Source organism: Tupaia chinensis, unplaced genomic scaffold (assembly GCF_000334495.1).
Source record: "Tupaia chinensis unplaced genomic scaffold, TupChi_1.0 Scaffold000605_1, whole genome shotgun sequence".
NCBI classification, from domain to species: Eukaryota; Metazoa; Chordata; class Mammalia; order Scandentia; family Tupaiidae; genus Tupaia; species Tupaia belangeri.
Genome location: NW_006160123.1, coordinates 77,907 through 91,750, shown reverse-complemented (window position 1 = coordinate 91,750; position 13,844 = coordinate 77,907). Strand labels below are relative to the sequence as shown.

Below are 13,844 nucleotides of genomic sequence, written 5' to 3'. Positions count from 1 at the left end.
TCCCACCCTTCCTCCCTTCCTTTATTTCTGTTTGTATTGCCAGAGGGCATGCGCGTGAGAGAGAAAGACTCTCCAATGAGGCATGGTATACTGCAATCCTCTTTCCTTCATTTCTCCATGCTGTCAGGATTTGGGGCACCCATTCACATGCACCTGGCATGTTTTTCACGCTTTGGGGACCAGGATTTGAACTGCAGTGGACCATGTGGGATCCAGTTCCCAATGCACAGGGCTTAACTGCTGTGTTACAGGGCTGACTCCTAAATTATTTTGAACATATTTGTTTTTCTTAAATTGCTGGGGCAGGGAATATACATTTTGTTAAATTTCTACTCTATTATTTTGTCTACACATAGATGGGGTTTTGCACCTAGTTGTAATCATTCTGTATCTTGAGAGCAGGATTCCTTTTCATCAATTGATTTTTTTATTAAGACAAAAAAATAACATAAAATTCATCTTTTTAACTGTTTTTAAGTGTACAGACATTTCAGTAGTGTTAATTATACTCACATTGTTGTAAGTTGATCTCCAGAACTTTTTTTTTTTTTGAGAGGTTTTTGCTATAGGACGCGTGCGCTCGCCAGACAGACAGAGAGAGACATAGAGACAGAAAGCGAGATATCACCCCCAGGGGGGATGGTCACACCGCAATCCCTTCTCCTCCATTCTCCTCTTGGGATGTTGGGCATGCACGCACACATGCCCGGCGTGAGTTCTAAGCCACTGGGTCCGGGATGCAAACCGCGGTTGACTATGTGGGAGTCCAGCGACATAGCCATTATGCTAACTGCTGGTTCCCAATCTCCAGAACTTTTCATCTTACAAAACTGAAACTCTATGCATATTAAACTATAAATTCCCTTTTCCTCCTTCCTGCTGGTAACCACCTTCTATTTTCTGCTTGTATGAATTTGACTACTTTAAATAGCTTATATAAATGGAATCATATGACATGTGTTTTTGTGGGGCCAGCAAATGGCATAGCTGTTATGTCACTGGACTCCCACATGGCTGAAAATGGTCCGAATCCCAAACTCAATGGCTTGAAACTCACACCAGGTGCGTATGTATGTGTGCCCAAGATACTGGGAGGAGAATGGAAGAAAAGGGATTGTGGCATGGCCATCCTTTCTGGGAGGTGATTTCTTACTTTCCCTCTCACTGTGTCTGTCTCTGGCTCTCTCTCTCTCCAGCGAGCTCATGTACCTTAAAGCAAAAGGCTCTAAAAATAATATAAACAATAATAACAAAAAGAAAACATGAGCTTTTGTGCCTAGCTTGTTTCCCTTACCATAATATCCTCATAGTTTATCTAGGACATGGGATTTTTTCTTTTTTAGTATTTGCTGTAGGGTATGTTCGCTAGCCAGAGAGAAACAGGGAGTGAGGGGGAGGAATAAGAAATCATTCCCCTACACATGATGGTCACACCACAATACAATTCCTTTCCCTTCATTCACGTCCTGGAATTTGGGGTAGTCTGGTATTAATTTTGTTAGTTAATGGGAAGTTGTTCAACTCTTTCTTTATCTCTCTCTCTCTCTTTTTTTTAGAGAGAGACAGAGACAATCACTTTTACAGGATCTCATCACACCAAGATACCCCTCCTTTAGCCAGGATCAAAGGCACATGGGGGTCCAGTGTATTTCAGGACAACCAGGGATCTGAACCAAGGTCTTCCATGTGGCTTCAGCATGGCAGAGCAGCACCCTACAGCCTGCACCACCATGGCTGGGCCCTTGTTGAACTCTTAAAGCTCTGATACAGTCAAACCTTTTTCCAGGGGTCCGATCCACAGAATCAATCAATCCCAAATGGAAAGTGCCACATTGTTGCTGATGTGTACTATGTACATTGACCTACTGATTATAGCTTTTTTTTTTTCATTATTCCCTAAACCATACAGTATATAACTGTTTATATAGCATTTACGTTGCATTAAGTCAGGGTCCTCAATCCTCCAAGCCACGGACTGGTGCTAGTCCATGGCCTGTTGGGGGCTGATCAGTCAGTCCGTGCAGTGGAATTGGGGAGAAGGAATGGACAGAGAGGCTTCATCTGGTTTTGTAGCTATGCCCCAATGCTTGTGTCACTTCCTGTCAGATCAGCAGCAGTATTGGATTCTCATGGGAGCTTGAACCTATTGCTGTGGAATTGTTCCATGTATTGCAGTACGATAGTGGTGGAAATGGAGTGCATGGTGGATATGGTACACTTGGGTCATCTTGCCACCAACCCCTAGCCCCATCTGTGGAGGGACCGTCTCTTACAAGGCAGGTCCCTGATGCCAGGACTGTTGAAGACCGCTGTATTAAGTATTATAAGTAAAGTAGAGATGATTTAAAGTATATAGGAGTATGTGTGTAGGTTATATGCAAATATTACGCCATTTTATTTAAGGCATTGAGCACCCTCAGATTTTGGTTTCTGCAGGGATCCTGGGACCCATCCTCCACTATTCTGAGGGATGACTTTGACTATGATGTTGAAGGCATACAGTAGACGTTTTAAGGCACACAGAGTAAGAGCTGGTTTTTAACTCCAAGGAGCTTAGAACCTATTGGTGGAGATAAAACACGCCAATACCTCTATGGAGCCCTGAGTGTCAGCATCAAAATGATAGAAGACTTTTAGGGAAGAGCCCCAAAGAGGCATTGTGATCTGTGATGGGCCCCTGGAGGATGAAGAGGGTTTTAGAGAAGAGAGATTAAGCGAGCAAGACAGGCATTCCAGACTTAGAGGCACAGCATGAGAAAAGCGTGGAAAGTGGGGACAGCTGGGGCTTCTTCTAAAAATGGTGCCGAAATTGCCTGCAGCAACCAAAACTCACTTTATGAAACAATTGTTTTAATAGGGATAAAAAGAGTTAGAGATTTAAAAGTTACAGACTTGTGAAATCAAAGTTGTTTTCCCTGAATCGTTTTAGATGTTAGAGTTTTATAGCTATAAATTGTTGGTTTTGAAACCTTAACATTGAGCCAGCCAGTGGCATGGTGGTTAAGGCAGCTGGATCCCACATGGCTGACTGTACAGTTCAAGTCCCTGAAAAGTCCCTGGGGCTTAAAAAACACACTGGGCACATGTGCATGTGTGCCCAAAATCCCAAGAAGAGAATGGAGAAACGATTGCAGCATGACCTCCTCCCTGGGGAGTGATTTCTCATTTCCTCCCTACCCCCATATCTCTCTTGCTCGCTCTTTTTCTCTCTCTCTCCACCCCCATATCTCTCTTGCTCGCTCTTTCTCGCTCTCTCTCTCTCTCTCTCTCTCTTTCTCTCTCGCTCTCTTCAGCAAGCACATGCACTCTATAGCATTTTTTTCTTTAAAAAAATCATATTTTGGGAGGCCAGCAGTTGGCATAGCAGTGACATCTCTGGGCTCCCATGTAATCGACTGCAGTTCAAGTCCCAGACTTGGTGACCTGAAACTTACACCCGACACATGTGAGTGTGTACCCAAGATCCTGAGAGGAGAAAGAAGAACGAATTGCGATATGGCCAGCCCGTCTGGGGGATTTTTTCTTAAAAAAAATCATATTTTGGGAGGCCAGCAGTTGGCATAGCAGTGACATCTCTGGGCTCCCATGTAATCGACTGCAGTTCAAGTCCCAGACTTGGTGACCTGAAACTTACACCCGACACATGTGAGTGTGTACCCAAGATCCTGAGAGGAGAAAGAAGAACGAATTGCGATATGGCCAGCCCGTCTGGGGGAGGGGTGACTTCTCACTTTCTGTCTTTCTCTGTCCAGTGAGCACACATGCCCTGTAGCAAAAATCTCTCTCTCTCAAAAAAAATCTTATTTTAAAATTGATTATACTATATTCAGTTTTCCCTATAAAATTTTTCCTCAAAGACAAAGACCTGATATGGTCGAGTTTTTTTTTTCTTAAAAGTTATTTATTTTATTTTATTTATTCATTCATTTATTTTAATTTGAGCAGAGAGAGAGAGAAAGCGAGGAAGCAAGCTGCCAGGCCCAGGACTCCAACCACGGTTGACCATGTAGGAGTCCAACATCTCAACCAACACACCACCTGCCAGCCCTGATACAGTCAAGTTTTAAATGTAGTTTCCAGAACAAAAAGGACTTTCTCCTGGAATTTACGATGTTGCTAACAAGGCTGGGCTATGCTGGGTTAATCAACTGGATTTGTACAGAGATCACAGCATCTCTGAGAACCTTTACTCTAAAATAAATGTAGACACACTAGAATCCTGCCTCCATGTCTCATATGTGTCTGCTGAGTTCTCCACTTGTAGCTCCTGTAGTTATTTCAAATTCAAAATATTCAGAATTGAATATTAATTCATTAACTCTACTCACCAACCCCAAATTCAAATGATTTCTTACTCAGTCTTGTAAATATTATAAAACTTCATTTGTTATTTGAAACCTACTATTTGAAGGTTGTGTAACCAGATGGACAGAGACAGGTTTCTGAGTTAGAGAACGTGGTTTAGGACCCTGCTCTGGCCCCTCTGAGCTTCAGTACTTATTTGACCTTAAACAAATTATTCTTGCTGCAAGTTCCACTTTCCTCCTATGTAAACTAGGGTGAATAGCAATGTCTACTTTGTGTGATTGCTTTGAGAATCAAATAGATAATGTTTGTGGAAGCATGTGGAAGCCTTCAAGTGCTGTATAAACATTAGCTACTTACACTGGTAATAATGATAATATTTATGATCCTTCAGAATGCGAGATTCATGTTGAGTGCAAGAACATATGTTAAGACATGCTGCTAAATTGCCCAACGAGACAGCCATAACCATAGAGAATTGGGCAGAGTCCAGACTCCAGCAGCATCTTCCCTTGAGTGCTGTGAAGGATTGCAGTGTTCCAAGAGGGCTGAGGGCTCCGAATTTACTCTTAGAATACTGCAATTCTGGAGTCAGCAGATGGTGTGGTGGTTAAGGCGCTGGACTCCCACATGACTGACCATGGTTCAAGTCCCAGACCTGGCAGCTTGCTTTCTCAATTTCCCTCTCTGTCTGTCTCTGGTGAATACCCATGCCCTATAGCAAAATTTAAAATAATAATAATAAATAAAATTTAAAAGAAAATTTTAAAAAAAACCCTGTAATTCCTCACAGCACTTGTCAGACTTTGGATGGTCATTCGTGTAATTTGTCCTCCCCACCAAACTCCCTGTCTCCTATATGTCACTCAGATCATTCCATGAACAGGTAGAGCCATACACACAATAAAGCCCATTGTCTAGGATATCTGAATTACACCACCAACTCCTCTCTCATGAAATTAGGTGGAAGTCTAGTATTTCCCCAGGTCCCTTCCTTAAAAGTCCTAGCGATCCCTGAGATTGCTTACTTTTGTCCACGGGTCAGTTCTGCTTTCATGCTAGCTGGTACCTGCTGGAGAATAAAAACTCAGCGGCACTCTTCAAGGATCGGTTGACTGGCTCCACCAGGACTGACGTTCTTGGCCAATTCCATAAGCCTGTGAAGATTACAGAAGTTTCTAGTTATATTGCTAGGAGGGCAGAGCAAGAGGGGTTAATAAAATCAACCACATCCTCTGCCTGGGATTAGCTCTTGAGCCCCTACTGTAGAGTTGGGTTCCCAATCACGAGGCCCCTTCCTATGGTAAACCCTACCCTGTTGTCCTCACCTCTCTGTCTGACCTCAGTCTGGATCACCCCAGGCTACTAAACTTGTTTTAATAAATAAATATTCAGGCTATCCTCATGGCCTCGGAAAAGAGCAATAGTGTGAGTGGAATGATGTTGATGTGGGGAGATGGCAGGAGTTAGGGAGAGAAGGGCCAGACTCCACTAGTCATATGAACTATAGTTAGGAGTTCGGATTTCCTCTGCGTTCTTCTGGTTCCTTGGGCAAACCTGTTTCCTCCCTGCCCAAATCCTTCTCACTTCCTTCTGTCCTCCTACTCCTTTATCTTCAGGATTCTAGCTTAAACATTCCTTTCTCCTGGAAGACTTCTTTGATAAATACTCTCATAGTTTGCATGCATTTCATTCACTCCACAAAGGTTATGTGCCTCTTATGTGCCAGGCACAGTTCTAGGCTCTGCAGATACAATCAAACAGATTTTCACCAAATTGGAAAGATAAGTTTAGGCTCATATGATGGGAAAGGTGGTTTACATGCTATACTCAGAATTCTATCTTGGAGAATTTCCTTGGAGAAAATCTCAGAGATAGGCACTGGAACAGTGGAAGTGTAGGTACCGTGAGCAGCTATAGGGATCTGGGATGAAGGAGATGTATCTTATGACATGTGGTGGGTCTGAGAAAGCAACCATTTCAAATCAGGCCTTCACACCAATGACAGGTGCTGATTCAGTACCTTCCTGCTCAAATGGATGACACTAAATGTTCTAAAGTTTATTTAGCAACAGTAGGGATTCCCTAAACAATCCCAGGGAAGATACATGACCATACCCAAGTCCCACTGGGGACTCAAGTAACGAGCCTCTGGCTGCTTTTCTAAGAAGTTAATTCTGCAACTCCAGGAGGCTACTGGAATGACTCTCTTCAGTGAGTCCTTAGGACTTTAAAATAAATAGTCTTTCATATATTCATTCAGCATTGTTATTGACTATTCCACGAGCGAGCCCGCCCCAAACTTGGTCCTTACCCAGAGTTTCCTATTTCAGAGAAAAGTATCACCCGGAAACATAGACCCAGAAACCTTAGAACTCATGTTATCTTCTCCCTGAGTCCACACACCCAGTCACCACAGCCTGTCAGTCTTACCTTAGAATGCCTCTAGACTCCTCCGCTGAGAGCACTAATACCACTACCTGTCCAGGTCTCCATCATTTCTCATGTGGCTTATTGCAGGAATCTCTCAGTGGGTATTTTGTCTACTTTGCCTCCGTCCCATCCATAAACCTCACTAAAGTCAGAATGATCATTTTAAACACAAATTTGACTTTTTAATTTTTTTTTTAGGTTTTTGCCATAAGGGCATATATGCTCGCCGGAGAAGTGAGAACTCGCCCCCAGCGGGGATGACTACACTTTAATCCCTCCTCCTTCATTCTCCTCCTGGGATCTTGGGCATGCATGCACATGCAACCGGCATGAATTTCAAGTTGCTGGGTCTAGCACTCAAACAGTGGTCATCTATGTGGAAATCCAGTGCCTCAATTACCAAGTCACCTGCTGGCCCCCCAAATCTGACATTTTATTACCCTCCTTAAAACCCCAATGGCTTCCCATTGCTCTTAGAAACAAAACAAAACAAAATCTTGGGCATGCCGTCATATCATACCACTCTCTATTTGGTTCAAATCATGTCAATTAACTGACCTCTCAGAAATGTTAAGGAAGTTAAATCTGCTTCTTTTCACCTTGGAGTATCTATAAAGCTGTTCCCTTTGCAAACTCATTACCACTCAGCAGCATCTTCTCATTCTTGGTATTTCTAGTCATCTTTCAAAACAAAGTAAAAAATCATTCCCTATGGGAGCTTTCCTGCCCCATCTTCTACCCTTCCTTAGACGAACTTGACCTTCTTAAGCCATGGGAAGTCGCCTCACCTTGGTGGTCTTGTGAATGGTGCTACATGAATGGTAGCACATGTTCATATTGGCTTTTCCACCTTCTCTGTTAACATGGGAGACAGAACGGAATGGGAGAATCTGGAGACAGTGAGGTCACTGAACTAGGCCATGGCCTAGAAGTAAGGGGCTAGATTTGAGAGACGTACAGAGTGAGAACTGACAGGACTGAGTACAGAGCAAGAGAGATAGGATTCTGGTGAAGAGGGGAGGAAAATGGGGGTGACACTGAAATTTTAACTTCATATTTATTTATTTATTTAAACTGCTACAGGCATGTTGGCTTGCCAGAGAAAGAGAAAACACCCAATGGGTCATGGTCACGCTGCAGTCTGCTTTCCTCCAGTCCTCCTTCCCGTAAGGATCCTTGCCATGCATTTACACAACCCTAGCTTGTTTTTCAAGCTTCTGGGGCTGGGACTCAAACTAAAGCCAGCCATGTGGGATCTAGCTCCCTACGCACACAGCTTAACCGCTGTACTATGGGGTCTGCCTGACAATGTTTTAAGTTGTTGGTTTTTCTTCCTCTTTCCTTCTCCTTTCTTTCTTTCTTTCTCCCTTTCTTTCTTTCTCTCTTTCTTTCTTTCTCTCTCTTTCTTTCTTTCTTTCTTTCTTTCTTTCTTTCTTTCTTTCTTTCTTTTTTTCTTTCTGTTTATGTTTTTGTTTTTACTGTAGAGAAAATGTTTTTGCTGGAGAAAGATATAGAGGGAAAGTGAGAAATCATCCCCGAGGGGGGATGGCCATGCTATAATCCCTTACCCTCCATTCTCCTCTAAGGATTTTGAGCATGCACACACATGCACCCAGCCTGATTTTCAAGCTGCCAGGTCTGAAATTGGAACCAAGCAGTTGGCCATGTGGGAATCCAGTGCCTTAACCACCACACCACCTGCTAGTCCAATTGTGGCCATTTTTAAAGCCTAAGGATTTGATAATTTTTACAACTAGTATGTTAAAAATTACTGTGCCTGGGGCTGGCAGTTGGCATGGTAGTTAAGGGTGCTGGACTCCCACACGGCCAACTGTGATTCAAGTCCTGGACGTGGTAGCTTGCTTCCTCACTTTTTCTCTCTCTCCTGCTGTCCCTCTCTGGTCAAATTAAAATAAATAAATAAATACATAAATAAAATTAAATAAAGTTCAATAAAATAATTCTTTTTTTAAAAAAATTGCTGTGCTAGTAAAGCCCACAGTAATTTAACCACCTGTGAAGAGAGGTGTTTCCAAATTTCCAGAAATATATAGGGAAAACTCAAAACGAATGCTGGTTTTGATCTCTTTTTCTGCCTTTTTGAAGTTACTCAGATTTTGTGGGGTCCATGGGAAACTATTTTTTGTAGGGTCCCTGATTAAATAAAAATTTGAGTTACTCAAGGTGAGCATGTCAACACCATTCTGGCAGTCAATTCAATCTTGCAAGAGCCCTCAAAGACATATTACTTTGGCCAAGGGTAGTGATCTGCTCACCAGGCTGCCTTCCTAGAATCTGGTCTTGGCCACAGTGGTCAGGAATGACCCCATAAATGTGAGTTCTGGAGCTCCTCAGGACATCTTATCGAGCCCACATTTGGGAGTGGAGGAAGGAGAGTTGGGAGAGTGTCTCAAAGAGTTGAGAGAGTGTTTCAAATAAAGATTAGGACCAATGTGGGACTGAGTTCAGACTAGACAACACTACCAGCCCTCCTGGAGCGGGGCATACGAACACTGAGAAAGGCCTTCCAACGTGCAGGGCCTCTTGAGATGCAGAGCCTTACATGTCTGGGTTTAAGGATGTAGCTCTCAGATGATCTGGGATTTACGTAAACTTCAAAAGGCAGAAAAAGAGATCAAAACCAACATTCATTTTGAGTTTGCCCTGTATGCCAAGCGTGGTACAGACACTTACTTCATTTAATCCTCAAGAGTACCTCATGAAGTACACAAAGCTATCGAACCCATTTTACAGGTGGGAAATTGTGCCTGGGGATTATGTGACCTCTCTCAGGTCACCCAGAGGCAGCTCTAGGCTCCAAACTGTGTTCTCTTCCTGTATTCCATGTGACAGCCGTGAAGGGTCTTGCCTTTTCCACTTCTATTAAATGGGCACATACCATTTCTCCGCAAGGAGTGTGGCAGTCAGATCTTCTCTCGAGTTGCTGGACATTATCTAGCTGGTTGAGTACATGCGTACATGCCACACCACGTTTCTGTGACTAGGCTTTTGGTGGTGGCCCCAAATCCCTTCTGACCTCTGGACGAACAAAAGGATTGAGAGCACCCTCCCCTGGTTTGCATCTCATGGTTCCGTGGTTCCTCAATTCCCACCACAGGCTCTCAGACTCCACCTGTGCCTGGCAATTCCCTGCCTGTTGTTAGAGGAAGGTTCAATTCACTTGTGGAATGAACCTGAGCAACTTCCTGAACAACTTTTAAACCAGAGGAGGAACAATTGTGTTAGGCGATGGCAAGTTTATTCAGAACCGACAGGAAGTCGGGTTAAGATCATTCTGGGTCAGTCTGTGGTGTTGCTAATGATTATTATGGCTTGGATTCTCATAGGTTGAGACAAACTTTGGGCAAAAATCATTAAGGTGAGGTGTGGTTGTTCTCTAACCTTGGCTGATGAAACTCTGCACCTAGGCAAGGGGCCGGGCTGGAATTTAAGGGTGGTTACATAGCTAAGCCATTGTTTTCAATACTTTCTCCAGAAGCCCTAAATGAGAGATGGCTTCATCTCCTGACAAGTGTTGGTTTTGGGTCAAGGAAGAACTTTGTTACTTTTACAAACATCTTGGTCTCCTTCTCACATATGACAATATTACCTACCGCCATATTTCTGCTTGACCCACTGTTTGTGAATGTGTAGATACCTACCAGTGAACCCATGACATGGAACTCCTGTGGATGCAGAAATGCAGGATTTTCATTAGAGAAAGGGGAATGGGAATTCCTGTGTTCTGGTAAACACAACATCCTGAAAGACAGCATCTAGACAGTATATAAGATTGAGGTAAGGTGTCCAGGGTGTCCTATAGTTTCAGCAACAACGCTAAGGTGGGTGAAGTACTGAGTTATAACCATTAAGCAAGGTTCTGAGATTCCGAACAGCAACTCTTTCCATTCAACCCTAAACCAGAGATTCACTCAGCCTCCCTGAAAATGACATTTTCCTGCGGTCTAAAGAAAGGATAAAGATGCCTCCTATGAAGGTCTAATATCAAGACAGACATCATTTCTATGTGAGTGGTTATCCTAGATCTGAAAGTTAGTGTCTGCTCTTTCTCAATTTTTAAAAATTATTTATTTAACTTTATTTATTTATTTTAATTTGACCAGAGAGGGACAGAACGAGAGACAGAGAGAGAGGGAAAATGAGAAAGCAAGGTGCCATGTCTGGGACTTGAACTTCAGTCACCCAAGTGGGAATCCAGCATCCTTAACCCCACGCCATCTGTCGGCCCCAGTTAGTGTCTACTCTTAACTTTTGACCTGCAGCAAATAAGATGATAGATATGAAACGGGAGCTTAAAAAAAATATCCACTTTTAAGCTACAGCAAATAAGGTGATACATATGAAACAGGAACTAAAAAGAATCTGGTTTCTAAGTCATGTGGTAGAGTGACGGCAACATTTCTGCATGAGAGTTTGCTATCCAAGTTAGCTCACTCTCCAGAACTAACCTAAAACATCAGCATGTCAGTTAGTCTTCAAGTTAAAATACAGACTAGACACCTGGGCTGCCTGCCCTATACCAGCCCCAGGAAATACCACACATTTTTATCAAAGTTTCATGGTTGGTTGGTTGTTCTGGACAAAAGGACAATGGTTGCCCTTAATGGCTTGTGCTCAACTTTTGTGATGGAAACTAATAGCTTGATTATTTTATTTCAGTGTGGCATGAAAGCATAGGTCTTAAAGTAGAGGCAATAAAGGGTCATATAAGGTTTAGTTTCAAAGTCAACACAAATGGGTTTCAGGTTGCTGGGTTGACAATGCAGAGAAAGGAGTTTTGGGATTTCAGGGGCAGAGTCGATGCTGCCTGTATGGCCAGTCTGACCAGCAGCGTATTCTCAGAGTTATTTCCTTCAAGTGCCAGCTTGACTCTTCCAGTTTGGGCCTGTATAATGTGGTGATGGTGGTTCTTCCAAGGAAGATTAGTGCAGTGTGTCTGGATTTAGTCCAAGCATTGGAGCTATCATGACACTGGATTACTACAAGATTCTCAGTCCTGAGTTTGAATCTTGGATGATTAGCCTGTATCCACAAACAAATTACATCTCTTCTTTAAGTCTCGGTTTCCTCATTTTCAAAGGAGACAATAATAGTACCTCTTTTGTAGAGTTGTGAGGATTGCCCATGATAGCACTTGGCCCAATTCTGGGCACAGAGCCAGCTCTGAATAAATAGAAGTGGTTATAGCTAATTAAAAATCATGTGTCTGCCCTTCTTTTTGCTGGCCTTCTCTATTTTTGCAGAAAGAATCCCTCATTGGACTACAGAGGTTGAGCAGTTGGTAATGTAATGCACTTCAGTACCCATTGTTCCAGTCCATTTGTGGATCGTTCCCCTTCTGTCCTAAGGTGGTGGTTACCTATGGTGATTACCTCAGAAAATGACTCAGGGTTTTGGGTAATGAAAAAGGAAGGACTAAAACTTGTTGACACCTTATTTGATATGACAAATAAGGAAGGGTGAAGGTGCTTATTGAGTAACCAGAAGGCTGGTTATCCCGTATCCAGAAATAACGAAGCCTTTCAAAGGACTCAAGTTACCACAAAAATTTTCTCTTGAATGTGGATTTCTAAATGTACCTGTCACCTGACTGAGTAAATGTCCCTGATGCCATGAATGGAAGATATATATATATTATATATATATCTTCACCAAAACTCAATCACAGGAGCCCTGCCTTAAGCATCCTATCATAAATCTCCTCCCAAAGCCCCACCATTCAAAGAATAATCAAATCATGTTTTTACTCTTAATTCTGTTCCTCTGGCCTGAACATGAATTTTGGTGGAACATATGCAAACTACAGTAGCTGTTGTGATAATTAAAATAGATAGTGTTTTGTACAGTGCCAACACATAAGTTTGACACAGTTCTGCTACTAATTTTATTATTATTGCAGAGTCTAGGATGGGCCCCTCCCTATTTTTACTGTACTTGCTCTGTTTTAAGCTCTTAACATTTTTAGATTGAATTACAGATTTTTTTTGCCCATTGGGGCATTTTATTTGTAGGTGTTTACTACATCCCTAGAAAAAGAATTCTAGGATTTCCTTCTTTTTGTTTTCATATTACTTCTTTGTGGTCCATTGTGCCAGCTGAGGTTGTCAGAACAATGAAACCAAACTAATAGGATTGAAGCAGATTGTTCAGCCATTTTTCTTTCTTCTTTTTTTTCTTAGAGAGATTTTTTACTATAAGGTGTATGCATTCACCAGAGAGACAGAAAGCGAGAAATCACCCCCTAGGGGGAATGGCCACACCACAATCCCCTCTCCTCCATTCTTCTCTCGGGATTCTAGGTCCACACACACATGCAACCAGCTTGAGTTTCAAGCCACCAGGTCCAGGACTTGGACTGTGGTTGGTCATGTGGGAGTCCAGCAACATAACCATAACACCAACTGCTGGTCCCGTTCTGCCATTTTTCTAGATCTTGCAGCTGCATATCAAATCAGGGCTGATCACTCCATATTTGTTTGGGCTGTCCATGAGGTTCACAACAATTTCTAGCTCTGTGTTCAGTGATTTCAAATTTGCCAATGCCACCATGCTTTATTATCGTGGTTAGAAACCAGATAATGACTTTGGAGCATTGATAAGAATCTGGCTTTTACCATCATCATTGTTGATGCTCACAAGTGTTATAGACAAGACATCTTTGTGTACCATTATGACAGCATGGGAAGATGGTAGAAAGAGCACTACTATTTAATTTTATCCTGCTTTTAGAGTCTCCTCTCCATCTCATCTTGCAGGGCTCTTCCTTAAATACCATGTAAGTCTCTAGCTCAGAATCCATATAGCTCCCTAAAACCTACGGCTCCCAACCTACACTCCTCTGAGCAGCTTCCAAGTCCCTGGATAATTTGCCCTGCTCAGTGTCTGTCCAAGGATAGTGTAGTAATTGAGGGCACAGGCTCCAGACCTCTGTTTGCTAACTGTGTAAACTTAGGAAACTAGGTGCCTTTGGTCATTGTACACAATTTAAGCCCCTTATTCAGGTTTTTTTCTCAAGTCTTAAGACATCATTTACTCCCAATAACTTCTGAGTATAGAAGGAGCTTACATATCCTCACACAGGCTGC

At 42.6% G+C, this 13,844-nt stretch overlaps 1 protein-coding gene across 1 annotated transcript in view; it reads right to left on the bottom strand.

Annotated features, from left to right (window-relative positions):
• Window positions 1-13,428, bottom strand: part of TGM7 (transglutaminase 7) — a 57,544-nt gene extending 44,116 nt beyond the window's left edge. The window contains 2 exon segments of the mRNA XM_006158711.2: window positions 10,353-10,424; window positions 13,374-13,428. Coding sequence (XP_006158773.2) covers window positions 10,353-10,424; window positions 13,374-13,428 — 127 coding nt within the window.
• Window positions 13,429-13,844: the final 416 nt, after the last annotated feature.